General features: G+C 37.2%; 1 protein-coding gene across 3 annotated transcripts; it reads left to right on the top strand.

The window, feature by feature from the left end:
* The first annotated feature begins 547 nt into the window (after window positions 1-547).
* nt5c2b (5'-nucleotidase, cytosolic IIb) lies at window positions 548-27695 on the top strand. 3 transcript variants are annotated; one of them, XM_046837216.1, is made up of 18 exons: window positions 548-785; window positions 3103-3232; window positions 8873-8946; window positions 13464-13581; window positions 13752-13847; window positions 14108-14199; window positions 15157-15214; window positions 15819-15912; window positions 16069-16122; window positions 16221-16304; window positions 16925-16966; window positions 17416-17523; window positions 17762-17828; window positions 18820-18990; window positions 19250-19301; window positions 19494-19554; window positions 21577-21753; window positions 23896-27695. In XM_046837216.1, the coding sequence occupies exons 2-18, from the start codon at window positions 3120-3122 to the stop codon at window positions 24121-24123; spliced, it is 1689 nt and encodes a 562-aa protein (XP_046693172.1). In that variant the 5' UTR covers window positions 548-785; window positions 3103-3119; the 3' UTR covers window positions 24124-27695. The 3 variants fall into 3 exon arrangements, with proteins under 3 accessions (XP_046693172.1, XP_046693171.1, XP_046693173.1); XM_046837215.1 differs by having other exon boundaries at window positions 549-781; XM_046837217.1 differs by lacking the exons at window positions 548-785; window positions 3103-3232; window positions 8873-8946; ... (1 more) ...; window positions 13752-13847; window positions 14108-14199 and adding an exon at window positions 15676-15719 and having other exon boundaries at window positions 15167-15214.

Here is a 27695-nt window from a genome sequence, read left to right as displayed (position 1 = left end):
TCTTGCACTGTCCTGTATTGTCTTGCACTGTCTTGTGTTGTCTTTGCACTGTTTGCACCAGGTTGCACACATGCACTTTATGTGGTGAAGACACTTACTAGTCCTTAGCCCTGTGTTTTTCTGTTTCTGTGATTGTTGTTTAATATAGCATCAGGGTTCTGCAGGAACGTTGTTTCATTTCACTGTGTACTGCATTAGCTATAGATGGTTGAAATGACAATAAAAGCTTCTTGACTTTTTACTTGACTCTTGACTCATAAAAAATTGGGGCCTGGTGTGAATGTAGCCACGCCCCCTGTATAATCTTCTATTTATTTTCTATTGCGCACTTATTGTGCATAAAGTTAGATCTGGGACAGTGTATTTTGTTTTTTAAAAAAAGAGAAAAAAAAATTATACTACACTTCAAATTAGTGGTATTTATATGAAACCCCAGTGCCGAAAAACAATCTAAGCCCCGCCCACTAGTGAGCTGTAACTCCTCCTCCCAGCCCCCTGTTGGCTCTTCCGTCAGTTATTGTGAAAGAGAGAAGGAGGAGGAGGAGACGGGTATATTATTGATTGTACAGGAAAAGAAAGAGAAATAGAAAGGGGAAAATAGAGAAAAAGAGAGAGAGAGAGAGAGAGAGATTAGTGTGCCAGCACAGCTGCGCTCTCGCTTTCGCTCTTTATTCCGCGCTGCTCTGTGATCGCTGGCGGTGGTGTGCTACTGCGCATGCTCAGATCTCCAGCCAGTGCAGCTGCTGCTTTCTGCTTTACTGGAAGGAAGGAAGGACGGAAGGTAGGTGAGTGAGTGAGTGAGTGAAAAAATGGCGAGTTAGATTACAGTCAAGCCGTTTTGGATGCCTTACTGTATTCTCAACTGCGATAACGAGTTGCTTCTTTATGTGTGTGCAAAGCAAAAAAAACAGAAATGTCATGTAGCTGATGTGATGTTTGATGAAAAACAAGATCCCTGCTGAAGCCTGGTATACTAGGCCAATATTACTATATAACGGTGTCATACTCCTTAATGTTTCTACCTCATCCAGCATTTACTAACATTAGGGTTTTTAATGAATCTAACTGCAACCCTCAAAGCTACTAGAAGCTGGGTGAAGCTGTGGATTGCTTTGTTGTGCAGCTGGATCACTAAAACATCAACACTTTTGTTACATTACTGAGAACCAAGTAAAAACCTTTACCCATGTAACCTTTAATCCATAGATACATTTTAAACTTGCAGCTATAAACCCTGTGTGGTTATTTATAGTCTTATCTTCTTTCTATGAGGTTAGGTATTTTGCAAGTGAAGCTGTTTTCTGATTGATCTGAAGGAAGTAATGACCTATAAAGTCTAAAAGCTGTTATAGAATACAAAGATAAAGGTTTATCCAGAAATGTTTAACCCTAGAATTATATATGATATATCATCTTTGATAATTATTTGGATTTCTTAAAATAATGATCTATCTATCTATCTATCTATCTATCTATCTATCTATCTATCTATCTATCTGAAGAAGTTATCAAAAAGTTGATTATTTCCTTATTTGATATTTTATTATAATGCTTAAAATTAACTATTATTTACAGTTGCATTTTTGTTGATTTTTTGCTGGTGTGCTCTTTTTTTTCTTTTAAGCATAAAAGTACTTTTTTTTTTTTATTTGTGTTGTTTTATTGTGATCCTATTTATATTTCTTGCTTGTCTGTTGTTAAGTGAACAAAAAGATAAGAAAAACAAAAACGAAACAAGCTTTTTTGACCACACCCTGTCTAATTTTGTGTTTTTGGTTTTGCATGAAAATATCACAGAGATGACAGACCTTGTGATTCATCGATTCTAAATAATAGGGGAATGAATATATTCATTGATAAGCGCAATTGTTTTATGAATCTTTTGTATCTTAAATATGCACATTTCAGCTGGAAACGTTGATATCTTAAAAATAAATACTATGATTACATTTCAGAGTAAAAACTAGCATACTGAACGATCTCTCCTTGTTTAAATGGATCTTTTGTGTCTCTAATATGAATCTTTTGCATATTTATTATGCATCTTTCAGGTCGAAATGTTGATATCTTAAAAAGCACAATAGCTGCCAAAGAAATACAGTAAAGTTACCAAATGTATTCACTTTAGTGTCACCTTTCAGTGACTGGTATGGTCACAGTTTAGTACCTGTTTTTTGATGTTTGAAGTCCACTTTTAAGCAGGTGAGTGGCCATAATTATGTGTACCCTATTTATTTTAAGGACGTACCACTTCTAGCTTGTACAGCTATTTTTTTTCTGTAGCAACAAACTATACCGGTTGAAAGCTAAGATTGTTAAGTTGAAAGCAACTAAAGATCACTGGAAAAAAATATAGGTTTGCCCTTGGGTGAGTGAAATTATGTAACAGTTTCTGTGTCCTTCTCAGACAGCCTTGTCTCGCAGTGTCTGCAGTTCACATGCTCAGAGAAATCTTTGTCCTTTAGCCCTTAGGCCATGTTTGTACAAGTCAGCATTCATGAATTACAGGGTCAGAGGGTCAGAGAAGTGATTAGCATAGCTAATTGTTTTAGTGCTCACCAGTCATCTTGTGTCAGTAGCTTATGGAGAAACTTCCTGAGACTTCGGTTGAAATGGAGCACCAGCTAACATCCCATATTCAGACTCCATGAATATGCTGTATTGTGTTGGGTACGAATTAATACATTTAGCTTGTAACCTTCATACTCATATAGTGAAGTTACAGGACTGTCCAAATGAATCCAGGAACCCATTTGTAGCTCTAGGCATGGTCTGAATTGGGTTAAACCAGAAAATAATTAAATTCTATCTCAATCTAATCAAACTGCATGAGTTGACTTTAGAGCAGAAGAGATCAGACCAGGTCTTGATCAATATCTTGATATCAAAACATTATTTATTGACTGTTCATTCCTTCTTTCAACAGTAATGTAATCACATTGAAATGTGGCCTGATCGGCTTTTGGATTCTTTGACGTGTGTTAGGAACCAAAGACTTCAAAGTTCACCTTGTAGTCTGTTGGCCATTAATACCCTTCTTTTCAATCCTATTATTTTTCTCACTGAGGAAGAACACATGTATTTATTTGTTCCCCTACCCAGATTAAAATTCAAGCCCAATGGATATAAAGGTGACTACATCTTGGAGCGATCGTCTTCAGCATTACGCAGACCTACCAGCGAACATGGACAGGTTGGCTATGAAGAAATACAGACGGGAGGCATATCATAGGTAGGCATGATGAACCATGGGAAATGATTGATTAATTGTCCTGTATACTTTTTGACATTTATACATGATACAATTGTCAGTGAAATTTACCTGCTTTTCTAAAAATAAAAAATGTATATATATAAATAAATAAATAAATAAATATATATATATATATATATATATATATATATATATATATATATATATATATATATATATATATATATATATATACACACACACACATACACATATATACACATGTTCCTTAAACTAGGGGTGGTACAGCCTCATGATATTGGCTTGTGTGATATATATTGTACTAATATTATAATACTACATTGACATATTGGCAACTGTAGGTTCTCATGCTAATTAATTCTACAGTTATGCTTACTCATGTGAACTGGATATGCCACCAGACTGCTCAAATTGAGGTCGAGAGCTGCAGTTCCTACCTCAGTAAAATAGTTTAGTATGCTGGATAAAATGAGGCCGGTGCTTTACTTCCCTTGAAGCATGAACTGTGCTAAATCCTCCTTTTAAATCTCATTTGATAAAACAAAGGTCTTTTCTTTTCCAACATTAATTGGCTATATTTTCTGTGCTAATGCTAAGATTCAGTACCTTTCATACTCGCCGGTTTAAGTTCTAGGGGATGGATTTTGAAAGAATGATCTTCATCCTCCAAGGTTATTTCCAAAAATGTGTAGAATCGAATGGCCGAATATCTTAGTAATGGATTTTATGTTTTTTCTTTATGTTTAATGTATATGTACTCAAGGAAAAACACTAAAATGCGTCTGGGTGGTTCAGTGGAGGTATTTTTTTATATAGCTGTACATAGCATTTCAGTTCTACAATGCGGCTTTTGTGTTTTTCCTGCCATTCGCCAATCTGTAATAAATTACAGATACATTTACTTTTAATTATATTTCAGTGTGTTTTTGTGCATAATTGTATATTAATATCGACTTAAATTTCAACAAGTCTGTTCAATAATATAATCTGTAAATGAATATGAAGCTAATAGGAGTATAATGATAATATACTGTAATAGCATGAGTGTTGTTTGTCTGCGTTGGAAACCTGCGTTATATGTAAAACTGTGAGAGATTTAGTGGCATCAGCCTTGGCAGCAGTAATCATTTCCCAGGAGCACTGTTAGCCACCAGCTCCAACAGTTATTTTTGTAATAACCAAATAAACAGGTTCTCTCATTTTTGGCACAAAGTGGGATTCTTAACAAGCCACAGCTAAGAAACTGTTTATACAGAGAAAAAGCAGACACAGAGCTAATGTTTAAGATTAATATCTATGGTATTTGTCTCTAACAACTTTATAAGATCCAAATGACTTAGTATTTAAGGGTGATTCTGGAACAGACTTGGGATTTAAAATGACAGCTTGTTGATTCATGACTGCCAAGCAAGCAGACTGTAGACCAGGTGATCAGGACAAGCTGATTTCACACACAATATTAGCAATTAAGATATTCCTTTATTTGTCCCACAGTGGGAAAATTTCCCCCCCAAAAAGTATTTTTTATAATAACAATAATACATTATTATTAGTATTCTCATTTACTGCTGCATTGTAGCACCAGAACAGTAGATGAACAGCACATTGAAGCTTTCACATGTCTGATGGCCCTCTTCTGATTTGTCCACACAACTGACTTGTATAATTATTATTATATCCCCCAAGCACCACTTCAGACTTTGTCCAGAGTAATCCCTCAGCAGCACACCAGAGTTTTCCATATGGAAATAGCTGAAGCATATGGAAAGAATTTATATTGTTAGACCCTATGTAAAGGGCATAGCAGGCCTGGCCTAGTCTCAGAAGCCATGCTCTCCAATTTCATTGATGATTTGTGGAATATTCTGTGAATAAGTTCTGCGTGTATAGGCACTCTAATAAAGATGTGGACGGTCAATCTGTCACACGCTATCATACCAAAAGCACAATGTTGTCAGTTTGCCAAAACTTAAGAATAGACTTTCAGTCTATAAAATAGAAGGTACATGTTCTCATGGAGATCTTGTTTGGAGGCTAGCCAGAATATGTCCCTTTTAAATGTCACTTCCACGGAAAAGACACCAATATTGGAACACTAGTCAAGTGAAAGATGTTTTACAGCTGTTATAATGGCACTAACCATTCTATCAACACTCAGTCACTCTTGCTAGTTAGCATTTGATACCCCCGGTCATAAATGAGGAATAAAATTAGTGGTGATGTTTTGGCGGTGGACCAATTGTAAATTCTAATCTCGACACTAAAATAGACAGCCAAGAAGTCTAATTATAGAAGTTCCGCTGGATAATATAGAGAGTGGAATTAGGGTCTGGCAGCGAGCAAGGATTTTAGGTTAACCTGGTCTCGATCAAAGCAGGGGCATAAAGCTTAAGCAAAAGTTTAACTGTGCTGAACTGCTCAGATCCCATATGTATTATGCAATCCCATTGTAGATTAGTCCAGCACAGCCAGCTGATCCATTGCACAGCCATCAGCGCCTGGGATATTTATTCGGCCGGACAAAGTCCTATTTTGTCCACTTTCTAAGCTTTTTGACTTCTAAGTTAATCAGTATTTGAACAAAATGAACTAAAAAGGACCTCAGCATTAATTACGTGGTCAGGTCGAACATACTTTATGTTCCAAATGTCTGTTTGGAAATGTTTTAGAAACACAAAAGCTACTGTAATGTCTGCCAGGATAACCTGACCCAACATTTTAATTTCGGTCTCTGCGATCTGACTCTTCTGACTTCCTGTCCTGCGGTTCTCCACAGATTTCTGATTAGAGTTTTATATAGGCTTTGCATTACTACTTCTTTGTTGCTATATATTGTTGGTATATTTTTCTGAGTAGTGTGTTTTTTATATATTTGTTTTGCCACTGTTTTGCATTATTTGCATTATCTTGTCTTGTCTTAGTCTCATTGGTTTGTGTATTAGTTAGATTAGTTTTATTTTCTAATTAGTATTGATTAGAATTTAGTTAGAAATAAAGCGTGTCTCCATTTGGATCTGCCTACTGGGGAAATCGTTAGAAATATATTACTACTGAGTGAACTTTTTAAACTGAGCCAATAACTTGAAAAAATGGAAGTAGTGGAATTCGCCTGTATATTTGCTCTTTTTTCCTCATTATATTTACACTAAACGCATTGACTTTTTCAACCCTATTTGGTTCTTCCCCAAAGGCACACAGTTGAATAAGACATTTTTGAATGTGGTAGCATGAAATTTTCCCTTCACTTGTACTTGTAGACCCAAACATGCTCCAGTATGTCAGTCACACTGTGCAGAAATCCAGATTTATGAAGATATTATTTATATGGGTTGGACTGGAGGATCTTGAGTGGCCGGCTGTAGAGTTCTGACCTCAATCTCATTGAATATCTTTGGGATGATTCGGAATGCTGACAGCATCCCAGGCCTGGACTAGTCAGAAGCTTGATTCTTTTTATTCAGCAGCACTAACTGTAGCTCTATGTGCTGGATGAAACCCATCATTTTTTTTATATTAAAAGCTCATTCACCAGGACTTGTTTTGCAAACTCTTTACATACAGACAGAAATACTTGTTGCTATTAATAATAAAGAGAATATTATCATTAATTATATAATTGAATTGAATAATGTATTATTAAATTAGCAATAGAGAGAATAAACAGGCTGGTAAGGAAACGGCACAAGTTATACAAGTGCATAATTCATTAATTGGCATTGTAATGATGTATTGCATAAAAAGCATCATGTGCTGTTCAATTATCTGTTAATTCTAAATGGCTGTGGAATAAAAGGTGTGAAGCACTTCAAGATATGTTGTTCTATGAAAAATGACGAAACGAAACTCAAAATAATTAGTAGGCGTACAAACGTGACACCAAATATCTTAACAGTTTATTTGTTTACTTATCTTTATAGCAATATCAATTAAGTTTCGTTTCATTACTTTTTTCGTTACAGAATTCATTTTTTGGCACAGTACATTATATGCTGTACAGTAGGTCCAAAAGGTTGGCTGAATACCAAGAAATCATAGTATTCATTCGTCAGCAAAGCTCTGCAAATACTTATCTCTTTTTTTCTTTTTCCCCCACCTGATAATAGAATAAGATAAGGTGATAAAACATTCACATCACACACTTTTGGTTAGCATCCTAATGGCCGTATTTTCTATTTAAGGTCCAAAGGTGGCCCTCTTATCTGGATTGTCTTCTGCTATGTCCTGGTATTTGCTCACTCTGCTTAACTAAGTGATGCAATAGAGTAATCTCAGATTAAATTGAGTCAACTTTCAACGTTCATCTGCAGCTGAGTGAATTCAGTAGGGTTAAAGTTCAAAGATAGCACTAATGCTGCATCACGGTTACTATGTGCTAATTATATATGATTAAAGGAGCAGGAGGAAATTAAACCATACTTGTTTGTGCTGTTGTTTATCATTCCGACTCTGCCTGTAGTATTCTCTGCTGTGGGGTCAGTTAGTTCCTCTTGTCCGTTTGACTATTCTAGATGTCTTTGGGTGAAAGTAAACAACCTCTAACTCAACAAAGACCCGACAACAGGGAACGCCGCCGAACAGACACAATAGATCTCAGATAGACTGAATGGCAGAGGAAGCTAAAAATATGCAAGCTGTTGTTGTCAGCCTGTAGGCATAGCGGTGTGGAATGACAGGTTGGAATAGCACTCTGGCAATAGCATTTACATTTACACTTCTAGAAAATGCACTGTACGTTCCCAATCCACCAAAGTGAGCCAATGGAGTGGGTCGAACAGAGTGCGCTTACGAGGTAGACCCGAAACTATGCAATGTTCTAAAATTAGATTTCAATTTGTATTTGGCTGTAAAACATTGATTAAAATAGGTTAATTGTTCTATTCTATGTTAATTGAATTTGATAAATAGTAATTATTAATGTAATTAATGCTTTTAGCCTCAACACGTTTGTAAAAAGTAGTTATTTCATTTGCGATATGCAGAACTTTATGGAGGTCTTTTGTTGTTCTTTGGGGTGAACTCTAGAGACTGTGTAAAAATCCAATGAGATCAGCAGTTTGGAAAAACACTCAAACCAGCAACCATGCTGAAGTCATTGAAATCACTTTATCCTCATTATGACGTTTGATGTGAAAATGAACAGAAGAACATTTTCTGCACTGCACAGAGCTGTAATACGATTGGTAGCATGCAGTTCATGATTCGAATGCCGAGTGCCCAGCAAAAACTTACTTTCAAAATCAAATGTTTCTTTCCTTTAGATTTCGATTGAGCTCAACGGATATGGCTTTAGATCAAGTGTGTGAAATTGCATCAAACCTCAGGCTCAGCAGGTCACCCCTGTTGCATTGGAGGGTTTTATTTAATACCAAGAAAGCTGTTTTTTAGAACAGAGTCTCTGTATTCTGGTCAGAGGATTCTGGGAATCTTTCTCTTTTCATGCTGTGCTTTATTCTGGATTTCCCTGAGCAACAGAACTGATAGAAAACTGTGGGAATAAGGACTTCCCTTTTAGCATTTGGAGCGCCTCTTTTTGACTAAAGAATATTTGTATAAAAAGAGGACCCTAGTATTTTGCAGCAGAAACTTTCTGCCTATTCGGTCTGTTAATGCATTCCTGTTTCTTCTGATTTCTTTCAGAGTATTTGTGAACAGAAGTCTGGCAATGGAGAAGATCAAATGCTTCGGTTTTGACATGGATTACACTTTAGCAGGTAATATTCACTAAAAGGAATTTAACACATCGTTTACTTGCAGACTTTGCCTGCCATTTTGCTGCATGTGTTGGAGGCTCACTGGTGTGTAATCAGTCCCAGCTGTTTCTTATTTAAATGTGACCGGACCACAATCCTTTGCAGCTCAAAATTTTTTCGAAGGTTTCCCTTTAAAGAAGCAGCTTTTGTTCAACTTTAAAAATAGTCAGTTGCACAGATAGTCTGAATCTCAGGGTAAACAGGCCGTAGGATATATTTAAATGTTTGTCATCGTCAGATAGAACCTAGAAAGTAAAAAGCAAGCTTCAAATGGTACAGTTATGCTTGAATCTAATCCCTAATATCTGCTTGTTACTGAAGTCAAAACCATATAAACCTAAAAAAAAAAAGCGCTATCCATAAAGTTCAACATAAATCACCAGCAGATTAGCGCACATTATGTATTACCTCGTCTTATGTTGGTTATTTTGGGTCAACTAGGAACTCAATACTGTCTTGTTAACGTGCACTGGGTGCATTAGGTTTCCTTTGCTTTCTGCCCTGCATCTCAGTGCCTGACAGCAGCCACCAGTTGCTAAATCGGGACTGCTTGCTTTAGGAAAGCAGATCAGCTCAGTGACATGCGAGGACTGATGGGCCTGCATTCTTCACAGACTACCTTCATTGTAGGCTCAAGGGAGATATCGCAGGCATTCGGCTGTTGACATCCAAAGCTTTATTGCTCTGAGTGAAGTGTTTACACGGCGAGGGGCTATCATGTTGTCTTGTGCTGGAATAACGCTGCGACCACAAACTTCAACAAGTTCTCAAAGATCACTGCCACTGCAAACATTAAGGTGTAATGTAGCACTGATTTGAATGGTAATGGGAGGAAATGTATACTTCATAGACTAATTGTGCCACTAGAACCTTTTTTTGGGCTCATTGAAACAAACTCACTTGATTACAGTGCAGTCTAACCTTGGATGAATTGGTCCTCTTGCCCTTGCTATAGGATTACTACAGTACCTGTATGAACAATCATCTTAAGGATGTGTTTAAAGGCTATCATTGGCCTCTGTAACCAAGGGGAATATCGAAAGGTCAGGATTCTCCACATCAGCCTGGTGTTGACAGCCCTGCAGCCTGACGACCTCGAAATCATCTATATACAGCCTCTGGTTAAAAAACACTTGCATTTATGTTGACTTAAACATCCATAAAGATAAAGCCATTAAGCAAATAATGTCATAAGTACTAACGTCTTACCTATTAACTGCAAAAAACCTGTTTGATACAAACATATATCAAGTGCTAGATCGTGTTTATTTTGACTAGTTGGTGTACATGTCATTCGATGGCTAAAGTGGCGCTAGCCGTTAAACAACATTCCAATTGAACAACGTACTCGCTTGCTTGCGAGGTATAATTATCTGTCAAACGAGTGCAACTAAAGGAGGAGATAACAGATTCCAAGGGGCCAGTTAATGCCAGAGGGTGTCTTCTCTTGCATTTGAGACGAGCTTCCCACAGACATCCTGCCTTTCTATGCCATCCCATGTCAAATGTCTAGTCATATTTTAACCTGTGTAAACAATTTAGTACTTACGTCAATGTCCAGTTAATACATACATGTAGAACTCACTGTTTAGCTTCTTCTGCTAATTTATTTTTTTTTTATTTACTTTAAGTTTCTGAACAAACTTATTTAAACCATTTCACACCTAATCTTTGGTAACCACATCGTCCTGGTCAACACTGGAACACTGGGTTTGAGTCTGGAATACACCCTTGATGTAGCAGTTAGTTTGTGCTATTAGTGGTTGAGTGTGAAGCTGTTCACCTGTGGTTTCAGTTCACTTCAGGTGAACTCGAGTACAGGCTATGCTTTTTACGGAAAATGATCCACTCCTTGGGCTGGGCATTGGGTAACATGATTATTTCAGTTTGTCACACTGGCATGTTGTGATCTGCTGAGGAGATGGAATGCTTTCTACATACAGTAAATAGAGCCAAAAACAACGTTTAATGCAGGTGACCGAGAAAACACGTTGCCAGAGCAAATCTTCATGCTTCTGCAGACACTCCCTTTCTACAGCTGTTTCAGTTGTTTCTATTATGTGAGATTTTTCAAATATAAAATTTTTTATTACAAATATTGTTCATACCTCTAGAGAAATGTTCCATGCAAGTGCACCTTAATACAAACATCTGCCTAATGTATTCCATTACGGAAAAGTTGTGTCCACAGCAGAACTGATGTGAAAACAAACTTCCCATTATGATACCATCTACAAACAAGTCTAAAATCGAACGTAGGTTAGGGTTTGTTGACTCAAGCATTGGTGCCAAGTAGGGAAAACTCCCTAGGTATTTCAGATTTCCCCAAAACCACTTATGCATTCATTAATTTCTTCATTATTAAACTCTTTGTCCTGGTCAGGGTCTTGGTGAACCTGGAAACACTAGGCAAAAGGTTGGAGTACATCCTGGATTGGAGGCCACTGCAAGGCACTATGCACACATTCATTCACACCCACACGCAATTTAGAAAAGACAGTTCACTCGTGCATGTTTAAAATGAAACAGGAAACCAAAGGACCCAGAGGAAGCCCATGTGGATATGGTGGAAAATGCAGAATTAAACCAGGGACTCGAGAGCTGTGATCCTTATCACTGCTCTACAATGCCACAATGCTTGATGTCATAAGATATGTTTTGGTGGCAGTCCAAGAAAGTTATAGGATTTATTTTAGTTTTTTAATTCCTGCTTCTGCATGTATTATGACTATCAAATATGACAAGGTGTGTGAATGATTAAGACCTGCTAAAACATTCTGCTCTGCATGTGTGAGTTTGAATCCCATTTATGTCAGATACCATGCCACACCCAATGTCCGGCACCATCATTGGGCCACAACATTGTCTGCTTTAACTATTGGGCCTTTGAGGAAGGCCCCTAACCCTTTCTGTTCAAGGGTTGTCGTATCACGACTAGCCGTGAGGTCCTTCCTAACAAATTTTTGACAAGCTGTGATTTGTGAAAAAGGGAATTTTACTGTATATGTAAGAGATCGGCTTCTTTTTTATGTTTTCTAGCATGCTCAACTTGAGCTTTCTTATAAGAAGTTACTAAAAGGGAAAGGGGGAAGAGGTGAGGGATATGTAGGGATGCTGTTTGGAAAGGAGAACCTGGCCTCAGTTGCAGATTCTGTGTTTTCACTGGCAACCTGCCTTGCTAATAAGTTCACCTTCCTTCCCACCACCCATACTTTTTACACACTTATCAGTAGATCTGAAATACTAAATGCATATCACATACTGTTATTAATGCAACATTGACATGACATATAGTCAAGCTGAACCCCTGACATGCATTAGTTAAAATCTTGTTCATCTACATGTCTTGCAAATGAGGATCTCTAGAGGTCTATACTAGTCCCTGGAGCATTCCGAACTCTTTCCTTAAGTGATTTTTTGTCCTGTGCTCTCATGACCTGAAAGAGGGTTAATAAACTTATTTTTTACAAGACTGGCTAAAGATGGCCAACTTATGACTATATTTATGTCTTTGTTTTTGTTTTTATCTCCCGAGAGTTTAAGTCTTGTCCCGAGGACTCGAAATTCTTCGCTTTCCCCCCTCCCCCCTCTGAATTGTTGTAAAAATCTCCATCCATGTGAGTGGTAAGCATTAATTGGTTTTAAATCTGAAAGGCTGAATGGATCTGGTTACGATACAGATGAGATCACAGGACATTCAGAGACTCCTGTAATCCATTGTGAATGCAGTCCCCCGCTGCTGTTGGATACTCATCTCAGATGCTGTCCTCAGTCAGGTTCCAAAACTCTACGGAATTATTTCTAGTAACAAAGCTTGAGATTTGAGAACAAGGACCAAATATAACCTTGTACTGGGACAGGAGTATAACATAAGATTGTATGTGTGATAGAATGTAGGCTCTTTAAACTGAATGGAATGGTGTGGTACGCGTCCTACCTGGAAATACTGCCAAACCCTGGTATGCCTAGAATCTGTGCCAGAAATATGTGGTATGTGCTTCATAACATACTGTTCTTCATTTTGAAGTGATGTAAACAAAACACACCTGTATTGCTGTCTGTTGGATCCCTGAAACTGTGACCTCAAACCAGGTTGAACCAGACCATTGTCTCATGAGTCACTTTATAGTCACATGTTGTTACCTAGTCTTTGTGGTTCTTTGTAACTCCTTTCCTTTGTTAGGAAATGTATCTCTGTAGCATGAATATGTTGATAATGCCAATCCCTCATAAATAACAAGCTTGTTTACGTTCTATAGCTCATTGATCATTTATGTAGTTGATGCCTACAAAGCTGTTGTTAAAAAACAAAAAAATGACAAGTAGTCATTGAAAGTTTCTCATCATGGCATGTGCGAAATCTTCTAGCTCTGCCTTTGCAGCACCATACAATATGTAAATGTGCATAAATGTATTCATATTCATCTCGATAAATTACGCGTATTGATTTTCACAATATATTGATGTTTTTTCCACAGTGTATAAATCTCCAGAATATGAATCCCTTGGTTTTTACCTGACTGTAGAGCGACTGGTTTCTATTGGCTACCCACAGGAACTGCTCAGCTTTGTCTACGATCCATCCTATCCCACCAGGTAAGCATGTCTTGATGTCTTGCCCAACACTTTATTCTTGACCTGAAATACCAGGAACTCAAAACAGTGGTGGCAAATAGCAAATAAAAAATTCTGGGAAATGTATCAGTAGAATAGATAACTCATTGATAGACTCAACTGGAAACGTTGTGTTGTTGTTTTTACTTCAGAGGTCTGGTGTTTGACACGTTGTACGGTAACCTACTAAAAGTGGATGCCTATGGAAACATCCTGGTGTGTGTCCATGGCTTTAACTTCCTGCGTGGGTAAGAAAATGTTTTTTTCTTCCCTTTTGGATTTATTAATAGTTCAGCAATAAACATAAAAAAATCAGCAGTTTCTATTAGGTTATATAAAAAGTTTAGTTCATTCTAGAACTATTACCATTAACCTATTGTGGAAAACTGCTGTCTAATAATACACTAACTGTAACCTTTGTTATTTGCTGTAGTGTGGACAGCCTCTGTTATTATTAAACACCCAAACAAAAAAAAAGTTTCCATAATTTTCCTTTACCTTATGCCAGGCCTGACATCCGAGAGCTCTACTCCAACAAATTCATCCAGCGTGATGACACTGAACGCTTCTACATCCTTAACACTCTCTTCAATCTGCCAGGTGGGTGCTTAGTCACTGATGTCAATCAAAATGAGCCGGGGTCTACTTAGGTTCAGGCTCTTATTTGCTTTCTATTGAAGAGAAAAGCCAGGTTTTTCAGTTTATATGACTCAAACCCTGGTGCTTTTACCTCGGTGTGGTTTATTTGGGCAGATGAGAACGCCGCAGTTGTATACTGGTGTGGATTCGAGCCAACAAACCAACTACAGGAAGCAAATATAATTTACATAGAATTAACTGATATAACTGAAGCCACATTTTTTTCTAGTTAACATTCTATAAATGTTCGCACCCACCACCACATTGTGTTATTCTAACTTTAAATCAACTCTTACCCAGGAGTCTTTAGTGCAAGGCCTGAATTTCTAGTGAAAAAGTCAGTTACTGATATAAGTCAGGGGAGGAGGCCTGGGGTACAATCAGAGTTCACATTCATCCGAAAGGTGTTCAATAGGTTTGAGGTCAGAGCTCTATAGCAGGAGATCTTCCACTCCAACTCATGCAAAGCATATCTTTATGGAGCTGGTTTTTAGCTTTGGGAGAATGGTTTGGTAAAGAACCACATATGGATGGGAAAGTCACGTGTCCCAATTAATTTGTCCATATAGTGTATAATAAAAATAAATAATCACTTGCACAGCACTGTCTTTTCCATACTTGTTTGGTCTTTATATTTCTGAGAAGTATAGAGAAGAACCGCATATGGCAGAAAAGGTCAGGTGTCCCAATACTTTTGACCATCTAGTGTAAACGTTTTTTCTTTTTTGGGTGGGTGGGTGGGTAAATATAATTATTGTGAAAATAGACCAAAGTAAATGAACCCATAAGTATCAGTTTTACTCTTATTCATGATTGCAGGTGCAAAAACAGTCACAACTTGTTTGAGCAATACAAAAATGAAAGGCAGTTACATGCCTATATTCTTGCTGAGTCACTTTTTTTTCACCCTGCATGCAGAAACCTACCTCTACGCCTGCCTCGTTGATTTCTTCTCAAGCTGTGACCGATACTCGAGGTGAGAATTTTCCCCGGTAGTGACTGCCATTACACGCTCACCTTGGACACTGCATCCACATACTGATTGAGCCCCTATCTCTCTCAGACACACTGGAAGAGGCTTATCATTTACCATGCAAAGCTGATAAGCAAATCATAGTGTGGTGGATATCGGTTTACTGCATGCGTTATTTACAGTAGACACTGTTGTAACACAATGTACAGGCATGGCATCATTGAAAATGTAATATATATTACTATATAACTAATCATTAACATGAATCGTAGAGAAAAGAATCAATTTTGATGGACGTGGAATAAAATACGCGTACAGTAATTTGTTGATTCATTAATTAAATAATGGTACTTATAATCTAAAACACTCAGGTGTATAGCCTTAAGCTCATACAGACGTAATTGAGTGTGTGATTTGTTCTGGTATGGATGCATGTCCTCTGAAACAATTGTTGGTCCTTTTAGGGGGAGAGGGCTTTCCTGTTTGGCTCGGAACGACCTCAAACAAGGGAAGACTGTCCCATTTAAACCATGTCTGACTGTCGATAGTGTGTGTTGATTGCCTGGCTGCAGAGCTTTAGCGATTTGTCATTTTTTGAACCCCCTAGCTGTGAGACAGGCTTCAAAGACGGGGACCTCTTCATGTCCTTCAAGAGCATGTTCCAGGACGTGCGGGACGCTGTCGACTGGGTCCACTTTAAGGTAGCAGAAGATTTGAGGTCAGAAAAGAGTGTAATGTTGTACCATGGTTTTTAAAGCTCAGGAAGTGTGAGTTGGAGTTTTTACCTTTTTTGGATGCCTGAAGGCATATAGTCAAATATTCTAATATAATCTGAAGCAGGTTCCTTTTGTCCGTAGGGAACGCTGAAGGAAAAAACAGTGGAGAATCTGGAGAAATACGTAGTGAAAGATGTAAGTTTGCATTGCTTCCATTGTTCTTCCTGCATGGTTTCGGTTTCATGCTGAGATGTTTGAGGTGAGTCATTTCTCTCTGTGAATCTTGTCTAAAGCCTAAACTGCCTCTGCTGCTCAGCCGCATGAACGAAGTTGGCAAAGTGTTCCTGGCCACCAACAGTGACTACAAATACACAGATGTGAGTTTACAGATAGCACACAGCTGTCTTAACACACTCGCACACACCTATATAAACACGTGGGAGAATGCGCCATAGAGTGCGTGTGTGCAATTTTCGCCTACATTCAACCTCGCGAGCGTCAGATGAAGCGCTCGGTTTCTATGTACGTCCATGGCACAGAGCTGCAATGTCAATGACAAGGTGAAATGAACATTTGCACTGGGATTTAGTTCGTTTTGATCGTATTCTGATTCTGTATAATTCTATATTATATATAATGTATGTGAACTAGAACAGCACCATGATTAGCTTGAATAACTCTTCAGTCTTATTTGACATAAAAAAGGAAGACAATATTTGTGATTTCAACTTTTCCTGTCATATGACTTTTGGTTAAATGTATATAGAGGCAATGCTGAGGAAAAAATAATGCTCGAAAGCAAATTATTGAAAATCGTTGGTGCCTCTGTGGACTGTACCGTTCTAGTACAGTTAGCTTGCTTCGCTAATCTGCCAGTGAAGCTAGTATGAAGCCTAGCATGTAACCTGTAAATCAAGCAACACACTTTTAAACTACACACAACACAATTTACACGTCAATGTAAAATTAAATGTCTTTTTTTTGTAATTAATTGCAGAAAATCATGAGCTACCTGTTTGATTTCCCTTACGGCCCAAAGGTGAGCGCTTTATTTCCCATCTATATTTGTTACATCATAAAAAGCAACAGATACAGTAGTAATGACAGTATTATGATTAATCATGATTGATTAAAGTGGAACATTTTAGGTTACAATAAATTAAGATGTGATTCATATGTATGTTCACCTGCATAATTTTGTGGCAGTCTAGGTCTGATATTTTCTTTTAAATAAATATTGAGAAAATTATATTTAAAAGGAGCATCATGGACAGTTTTAGAGTTACTACCCGATTCCAACCTGACCATGTTTATTTCCTGTTCGATATGGAATGTCACTATGCAAAAAGCTTGATATTCACTGTTTGAGGAGAACACACTTCTTTGAGCATTCTGGCTGTTTTTACCAATTTGTTGTCGAAAAAGGCGATAGACAAACAATATTTCGTTTTAAAACTAGCTGAATTACTTGTGCGTGTTCTGTTACAGCAAAGCCTTCCCCACCGCCCGTGGCAGTCTTACTTCGATCTAATCCTGGTGGACGCACGGAAGCCGGTGTTCTTTGCCGAGGGAACTGTACTGAGACAGGTCGATACGGTGAGTTAGCCTTACACTTTCAGGAACATCTTGCTCTTCTGGAGAGCATGCTTTCTCAGCTACTAGCTATTTGGTTTATTTGCACATGGCTGAGACTTTCCAGAGTCTCGGAGTAAAAAACAGCCTCACAGGTCACTCACAGTGTGTTCCCATTTTACCATCACCATTCTAAAAGCAGACGAATGCTCGGCTGAATAATAGAGCAAATCCAAACTTGATAAATTGTGTTTTGTTGTAGACCACCGGGAGGCTCAAGATCGGAACTTATACCGGCCCTCTGCAGCACGGCATAGTCTACTCCGGAGGTGACACACACACTAATGTATTCTATATAATGTATATAATGTACACACCAAATATTCATACATACACCGCATATTCGCTACAGTTGGTGCTTTCTGCTGCAATCCTGGAGCTCCAATAGCCTTCACTAGACATACCTGACCTTGTGTAAGCAGGCTTTGAAAACAGGGTCATGATTTCATGGAGATGTTTAGGGAACTAATCAGCCTAATCTACTGCAGTATATAATCTCTCTCTAACTTTTTCTCTCACTTTCTCTCTCTCTTTCTCTCTCTCTCTCTCTCTCTCTCTCTGTACCACATGCATTAATGCTGGTTGTTAAATCCCACACATTCAAAACAACTCGAAATTAACTCCTGAATTGTAGCAATCAAGGTCTTAGAAGAGTCATTAGTCAGAGGTGCTTTCACACTTAGTTTAGTTTTTGGAAAAAAAAACAACTTGCACAGGAGATGTTTATTGACTATTTTCGGAGTTTCCAGCATCAGTGTCAACACAGGAAAGACTGTAGGAGGGTTTTTGTGGTTTCTTGGTAATTTGACAAACTGTATTTTTGTCTTCGGGAAAATAAGAGAGGCTCGTGAGGGACTAACGTTCCACAGACATTCGAGAACATTATAATGTAACTCTACACTGGTTGAAAGTGTGGTATAGAAGCATCACAGTGGTTTATGAGTTAGCTAACATTAGCTGATATCAGAAAATAATAAATTTCTAAATAGTTACAGTGATTTCCATTTTTTTTCTCCATTAACAGAACATCTTGTCATGATGTATTCTTTACTTATATTTTTCCCTGTATAGCTACGCACCAACGACAGGCATTCAATTTTTTATTTTTTTTTAAAAGGCAAACAAAACAGATTTAATCCAAGCAGCCGGGTATTGTAGTTCAGGGTCGACATTTGACATGACAATATCTTTCTTGCTGTGCTTTGTTGTCATTGTTGTTGCTTTTCTTGCTGACATCTTCATGTTGTCTTTGGTTTTTAGGTTCCTCAGACATTGTGTGTGACCTGTTGGGAGCTAAAGGAAAGGACATCCTCTACATCGGGGACCACATCTTTGGAGACATTCTGAAATCCAAAAAGCGCCAAGGTTGGAGGACGTTCCTGGTGATTCCTGAACTCGCCCAGGAGCTGCACGTCTGGACTGACAAGAGCTGTGAGTCTTTTGTTAAACCAAGATCAAACACATTCCAAATAGCATTGTGTAAACTGCCAGGGTTAGTTCTTTATTATTAATTTAGCCGTTCAGCCGTTTGTTTAAAAAAAATTGTCCCGTGTTTTGTGCATCTCAAAGATCTCAAAAGCCATTAAGTATCAACAGTGTATCACTTCAGTTTGAGTGTAAGTGGAGAAGAGGGAGAGAAACAGAGACAGGAGTCTGTGCTCATGGTTGTCACTCTGTTTGTCTTTCACAGCGCTGTTTGAAGAACTTCAGGGTCTGGACATTTTCTTGGCAGAGCTGTACAAGTGAGTTCTTTGTAAAGCTATAATTCTCCAAGTGTCCTGTGTGTGTATGTGGGTTTGTGAGTTCTGCACCAGTCAAAGGGTTCACCCTTTCTCACTGTCCCTTTTTTTTTTGGAATGTCCCCTCTGACATGACCTATATCCTCTCTCCCTCCTGTCTTTCTCACTCTCTCTTTCTATTTTGCTTGTTCTCAGGCATCTGGACAGCAGCAGCAATGAGAGACCAGACATTAGTGCCATCCAGAGGCGAGTGAAGGTAAACACACTCTTCCATTGTGCCATTACAATCAACCCCCGATAATTCGCGGTTTGGAAATCATTTGGAACCTAATTAACATCAATTTGCAGATTATCTTCAAATTTGAGGGAATCCACAGCAGGAACCGAATTATCAGGAACACATTATTGTATTAAAGTGACATAATGTCCAGATTAATTGATTAAGGTACCACAGAGGCTGCGGGGGTGCGTCCAAAATTCACAGACTTTCGGGGTTCCGCTGGACCACTGTGTCATTAGTTATTCAATATAACCTCTATATACAGGAGCACAATCCTGCCATGAAAGAAAAAACTCCACCTCAGCATCTGTTTGTGAGATGTGGGTACTTTTATGGCATTAGATGTCTTTTAATAATAGCAGGATGCTTTTCTTGTTCCAGACTAGACTATATATATATATATAAATATATATATATATATATATATATATATATATATATATATATATATATATATATATATATATATATTTGATTATTTTTGTTGCTTATGAAGATCAGTGAAATGCCTTTCATTTATCCTGTGGGTATACAAACTTTTGTCTTCGACTGTTTATAAAATAATTAAGATATTACTAAATTATGATTATGGATATAACTATATTATTTACCTATAGATGCACTTGTTTTATTTCTTTTATATGAGCAATCTGCAAATTATAATAATATATAATATTATAATATATATAACTTTGGCACATTTTTATATCTACAGTGCATGTCAAAAGTGTGAAAACAACTAGTTGATAATGGCTCTTGAAAGACACGTGCATGTTCCTTTTGTTTATATGTAACAAACTAAGTAATGTAATGTTATTATGATTTACTTAAATCACATACATAAATATAGTACTGCTGTTAAACTTTATATTTTCATTGAAAAATCCTCTCTTAGCATGAATATCAGCTTTACACACACTTGGCATCTAAACACTCAGCTGAAATACTTTGCCATGCTTCTTTTTGGGTTTTGGATGTTTTTGACCTTTAGTCAGTTCAGGATTTAGTTCTGGTGACTGGGCAGGTCACATGATTGATAACACTCCAGACGACTGTTTGCTTACTAAATAAAGCTTACAGAGCTTGGACGTATACTTGCTGGGTCAGTGTTGCTTGTAACTGGAATAAGTCTCCAACCTTCTCTGCTCCAAAACAACCCTAAACCATTAGGCTTCCACCTCCATGTCTGACTATGGGGGTGAGTTAGTCACATCCAACATCTTCTTCTACAGTATGTTTTCCCTCTCATAGAATTTCTTCTGCCAGAAATGTCAATTTTGGACTGATCCGTCCACAGAACATTCTTCCAATCATTCACCGTCTAATTCTTCTGTGTTTTTGCCTTTTACCTTTTTTGTTGCATTAAAAACAAAAGGAACATGCATGTGTCCCAAAAATGATAGGTGATTTTTAAATATTGTGGAATGTCCAGAAAAGTGAATTACGTCATACCGTCAATTTAATAAGGCAAAAAAGTACTTGTTATGATACAGTGTAACCTCAAAACACTTCATCCTGATGAATTTGCTTTGTCTTAAAAAAAATGCTAAATAAACATCTAAAAAAAACCTTCATCATATCAACAACTGCACCAATTTACATCCAGGTTATGTGGAACATCCACTGTTCGAGTCTCTGTGCAAGTTACTTCTACAGTAACTTATATATTTGAACCAGTGCTCAAATTGAGGGGGGCTGGGGGGATCCCCAAGTAAAAAATAGACTTAGGGGTGGTCCCCAAGATTATTTTAGTAAAAAATATATGAATTACACAACAATTTGAGCACTGATTGAAACTGAGTGCATTGATCTGCCATGTAGCTGGAGGTATTCTCTGAGCTGCTGTAATGCAAGAAAATCAGCACCTTCTAACAAAACTAATTCCACAATTCAACATAGCTGTGGAAGAAAAAGGTTTAATAAAGTTGACTAAAGATAATGCAGCATGTTTGCTGTATATAAAGCGGGTGTTAAAAGTGTCTCCCATTTGCTTTCTAGAAAGTGACCCATGACATGGACATGTGCTACGGAATGATGGGTAGTCTGTTCCGCAGCGGCTCTCGCCAGACCCTGTTCGCCTCGCAGGTGATGCGCTACGCCGACCTGTACGCTGCTTCCTTCATCAACCTCCTGTACTACCCATTCAGCTACCTGTTCAGAGCTGCACATGTTCAGGTAAGAGAAACACACACATGCCCATTAACATCTTCATAGACTGAAAGAATAAAAGAGAACAGATGTACAATAAATCTATATAGAAAATACCTAGTCATTTATTACCTCCTCCAAACTCCCATCCTGCTGGCACATACATGTTCACCAGCACATATTTGTACTTTGATGAATTTGATGACTCTTTATTTAACCCACTTCATTGCATTTAAGCAGGAATTTATGGTGTAAGTTTTTGCTGTGGTACGCCTTAAACTAGTATAAGTACATCTGCACAATTTGTTTATCTCTCCATCTCTCCATCTCTCCATCTCTCCATCTATCTATCTATCTATCTATCTATCTATCTATCTATCTATCTATCTATCTATCTATCTATCTATCTATCTATCTATCTATCTCTAACATATTTGTTTGTCTATCTATCTATCTATCTATCTATCTATCTATCTATCTATCTATCTATCTATCTATCTATCTATCTATCTATCTATCTATCTATCTATCTATCTCTAACATATTTGTTTATCTATCCATCTATCCATCTATCCATCTATCCATCTATCTATCTATCTATCTATCTATCTCTAACATATTTGTCTATCTATCTATCTATCTATCTATCTATCTATCTATCTATCTATCTATCTATCTATCTATCTATCTATCTATCTATCTATCTATCTATCTATCTCTTTCTCTCTCTCTCTCTCTCTCTCTCTCTCTTTCTATCTATCTATCTATCTATCTATCTATCTATCTATCTATCTATCTATCTATCTATCTATCTATCTATCTATCTCTCTCTCTCTCTCTAACATATTTCCTATCTATCTATCTATCTATCTATCTATCTATCTATCTATCTATCTATCTATCTATCTATCTATCTATCTATCTATCTATCTATCTATCTATCTATCTCTAACATATTTGTTTATCTATCTATCTATCTTCTCTCTCTCTCTCTCTAACATATTTCCTATCTATCTATCTATCTATCTATCTATCTATCTATCTATCTATCTATCTATCTCTCTCTCTCTCTAACATATTTGTTTATCTATCTATCTATCTATCTATCTATCTATCTATCTATCTATCTATCTATCTATCTATCTATCTATCTATCTCTTTCTCTCTCTCTCTCTCTCTCTCTTTCTAGCATGTCTATCTATCTATCTATCTATCTATCTATCTATCTATCTATCTATCTATCTATCTATCTATCTATCTATCTATCTATCTATCTATCTATCTATCTATCCTACATATTTCCATGTCTGACTGTCTACATGTCTGTCTGTCTGTGTATCCATCCATCCATCGTCTTTATAACTTGTATAGTTGATGTATTTACATTTGTATCTTTATTACTTTATTTTATTTTTAATAGCTTTTTATGCTGTACAATCAATAAATTTCCAATCTTATTAAAATTAACTGTATGAAATTTGTAGAAGCATTGAAACAGATGGCAGAAAAAAGTCATTTTTTCATATTTTTATAGCACCAGCACACCAATTACAAATTCTTTGTCTATGCAACTCATGACATAATAATAAAGATAAAGATGATTTTGACCTATTGATCCACCCTAAGAGTACACACACCTAAAGTCTATCTACCGTACTATACTATGAAAACGCTACACAACCCGATAGTATAGTAAACTATATGGACAAAAGTGTCTGGAAATGAGACCATAAGATTAAAATGTGCTAATTGAACATCCCGTTCCACATTTATTCCCCGATTGCTATTAATGACCTCCATTCCTCTGAGAAGATGTTCTCTTTTGTATTATGCACAGGAGTATGTTGTCATACTGGAACAGATTTGGATCGCTTAGTTTAAGCAAAGGGAGAATTTAATCCTACTGCATCCAGAGACATCCTATACAATTGTGTGCCAACTTTGTGGTAACAGTTTGTGAAAGAACCACATATGGCTGGAAAAATCAGGTGTCAAAACACTTCTGTTCATATAGTATAGAATTTTTATTATAGCTTTTTTTTTTGTGGGCTTATACAGAATTGTCTCTGCCTGAAGTGATTGCATTTTTTTAATTCCTCTCTACTAGAAGAATGAAAACTGATGCTGAAAAAAAAAATATATATTGTTTATTTTCTTTCATATTTTTAGATGCCACATGAGTCAACGGTGGAGCACACTCACGTGGACATAGACACCGAGTCGCCACTGGCTACACGCAATCGCCACTGCGTCGACTGCAAGGAAATAGACTGCAAGCGCAGCCAGCTGACTCGCTCCCTGAGTGAAATCAAACCCCCTAAACTGTTCCCCCAGGCTCCACAGGAGATCACGCACTGCCACGACGAAGACGATGACGAGGAGGAAGAGGAGGAATAGATGACTCTCCTTTAATCAGGCCTGACCTTTTCTTCATTTCCCTAAGGGAAATGTTTTACTTTAGTGAAGGGAACAATAATGAGGGAATATTAGAGTTTAACTACATAGACTTTTTTTAAACTACAGTATACAAGAATGCGTAGCATGTGAGAGTCCAGCTGATAAGGTTTATGTTTTAAGGTTTAGCTTGGCTTCAGATCCCCTGAAAATGTTTCTGTTGCATTTATTTTGTTTTTGTTTTACGGTTAATAAGATCGAGAAACAGCAAAGCACATTTAATTTGAATTAAGAAATATAAACTAAAGGATTTGCAGAGATTACTCTGTCGATGCACAACTCATTTTCGAAGGTCTTTCATACCGAAAATGATCACACAAGCATCTGTGCGTCGTATCAATTTCAGCCTGTTATTTATAAATTGTGTAGACATCTAGGTATTGATATATAAAATGCATCATACTGTAAGTTGGAAATGCATGATGTTCGAACCAGCAGTTCGTACAGAGCTAACTGTATATAACCTGTATAACCAATGTGTTTCTGCTGTTTCTGGGTTTTGTTTTGTTTTTTTTTTTTCTTTTAGATTTTACCACAGGCTTTTGTTTCATTTTGACCATCATTAGTCAGCAGGTACAGCAGGTTTTGGCTAAATGCTGCCTCATACAGGACCCGAGGAGAAGTGCAAAACACGTGTGTTGGCATGATGTCCCTCTTATTAGAGCCGCTCATGATAGGAATGTAAATGAAGTCCAGAGGGGGGCTGCAGCGTGCCGTAACGGCCAAAGTGACGGCTACGAAAGAATGCCACTAACACAAGCGCCCCTGTTCCTTGGCAACTGCTGTGCCAGGCCAACCACATATGGCTAGTTAGTGTTTTTCTTTTTTTTTTTTTTTTTTTTCTTTTTTTTATGGCAGTGATGTCAACTGCCAAGTATAGTTCTATGCAGCAAAGCAAGCTGTCAAGAGAGACACTTTTTCCTTATTCAAAAACACATACACATTCACACCACAGAATATCTACATATTTTTCTATCCTTATGAGATCTCCGTTTGTGGAGGTAAAACTACCAAAATGCGAATCTTTCCAGTTCTATTGTTAAAACAAGTCAATTACTAGTCATGCCATTTGCAACACCGTGCATATAAGTGACCTTCATATGCAAAAAAACAACAAAAAACCCCTCTTGTAAATAGTGTACTTATACAGCTGGTGTGAGTAGAGAATTTAGAGAAAAAAAATATATAATTATATATAAGCCTCAGATTTAATGTGCTTTGAGCTCAGCAGATCTTGCGGGTGGAGTCATTCGGATTAGCGTACCATATCGCTTGACCAATAGCCTTAAAAGCACTATGACCAGTGATCTCAACAAGGTCTCTACAGCAGAGGTACCAACATCGACGTGGAGCATTAACTATTTTTGAGCCTTTGCAGGAAGTTGGGGTGGATCAAACTTTTCCAGACAGAAAAGTGATGCATGTGAAAGACGCTCGTGGATTCTGGTGGCGCTGGATTGCAGTCTGTTTGGTCAATAAAATGTGGTGGTGCTGTTGATTGCTGCTTGATGCACATATTAGAAAGTAGCCTTCCTATCCACCACCATGCACAAGGCCAGTGTTATTCAATTATAATACATAACATTACTAACATTTCTGAATGGCGAGAACAATTCACCATTCAGGTTTACCGGCACTTTACGTTCCCATTTATTTGACCAAGGCCAAGGACTCTGAACATAAACAAAAAAAATAAACACGCCTCTCTGTAGAATCAGCTTGGTTGTAATGTCACGAGTCCTGCACTCGTCTCTATGAGGAAGATCTGCTACATTCATCGAACTACAGCTATGTACAGTATATATTCACGGAACAATCTGCTTGACTCCCAAGTACTTTGCTGGGAATCGATCCGGATCATGATCTATTAGTTGATGATCCCTGGTCGAGGATTTTGTGGTAATGATTTAATTCTCCCTGCTAGGACTTCCTCTTCGTAATGGTGGTGCCTCTGCTATAGATGTGAACTGGAAGCAATAGATACAGTAGACTTTTAGTTTTTGTTTTTTTTTTGTTATAAATATATTTGAAAAGAAGGAAAATGTTTGATTTACTGATCAAGTCTGTGAACAGGTAGAGTTTAATGGTCTCATACAGGAGCAGTTATACAAAAACAAACCGACATGCTATGTATCAAGACATCATAAAACTATACAGCCCTTAGTTAGCTGAATGAGAGCGAATTAATGCCAACTAATCGTTCTGCATGTCACATTGGTCAGATGGTTACAACCCCTACAACCAAGTTTATCACACATATACCGAAAGTGACATTTTATTCAATACAAGATACATTTGTTGTACGTACAGTCTATTTTTTACTGTTTAAAAAACAATCGTTTGTCAATTCAGAGGTAAATCAGTAAAAAAGGGGGATTCTAAACAGATTCTATGGAATTGTTTTCAAGCTAACCACATTTCATATGCAGATTATATTTATTGTAAGATGAAACACTTTTAAAACTGGAAACGTCGTCCGAGGCAGCTCGTTACAAAGTGAACTCTCATGACCATTTGGCTGCAGCGAATCTTGTTGTGACCAACGCATGTTGTAATTGTGCTTTAAAGGTAAAAAGTATTGCACAAAATGTTCACCGTCCCAAAAAAAAAACAACCCAACAACTTTGTAGCATTTGCGCCAGAACACTGTTAACACAATTTTAATATGAAAAGCAGTATGTTTTGTGCTGTGTATATATTTCATCACTGTGCATCATTTCTGTGAACAATGTTACAACAGATTTGTATCGATCCCTTGAGGTGACATGCTGGTTATTATTATTATTATTATTATTATTATTATTATTATTATTATTATTATTTTATTATTATTTTATTTTTTTTGTATGCAATCGAGGCAGTAGACACGATCTTTTGCTAAATAAATAAGTGGAGGTTATGCATTTTGCCTGACATTTCAACAGCGTGGGTTCAAGCTACACAACATGTGGCTATTATTACATCACTGTTATATTTAAACACAGTTTCACCTCAAAGGTTCCATATAAAAGTGTTCAGGTTTTTTTTTGTTTTTTTTTTCCAAAAAAAAATATGAAGAGAAAATGTATTTAAAATGGCACAGTACCCATGTGTGCCTTTATACCAATATTGCAGACTGTTTCTTGTGCATTGTTTACAGTCGTGTATAAAGTGACGATACATACTGTACTTTTGCTCCTTTTGGGATTTTTTTTTTTCCCCTATTGACTACAGAATTCTGCATTTTTATTCTTTAAGGCATTTCAGACGTACTGCAACTCTCCTGTATGCATAAAGAACTACCACTAGTATGCTAATTTTTACAATGTAGAGTAGAAGCAAACAAAAGTAGTTAAAAATCAGTACAGCATGAAGTACAATGTGGGGGGAAAAGCCATGTTGATTTGCCGTGTTATGATTCCTTGTGTTTTTTTTTTTTCCCCCACAATCACAGCATGTGCTTGTACGTCCATTTTCAACTTGTACATTTAGGGAGGCTGCACTGAAATGCTAAATAAAGATCATTTTACATAACA

Source organism: Silurus meridionalis, chromosome 24, assembly GCF_014805685.1.
Source record: "Silurus meridionalis isolate SWU-2019-XX chromosome 24, ASM1480568v1, whole genome shotgun sequence".
Classification (NCBI taxonomy): Eukaryota; Metazoa; Chordata; class Actinopteri; order Siluriformes; family Siluridae; genus Silurus; species Silurus meridionalis.
This window is presented reverse-complemented; position numbering and strand designations above follow the sequence as displayed.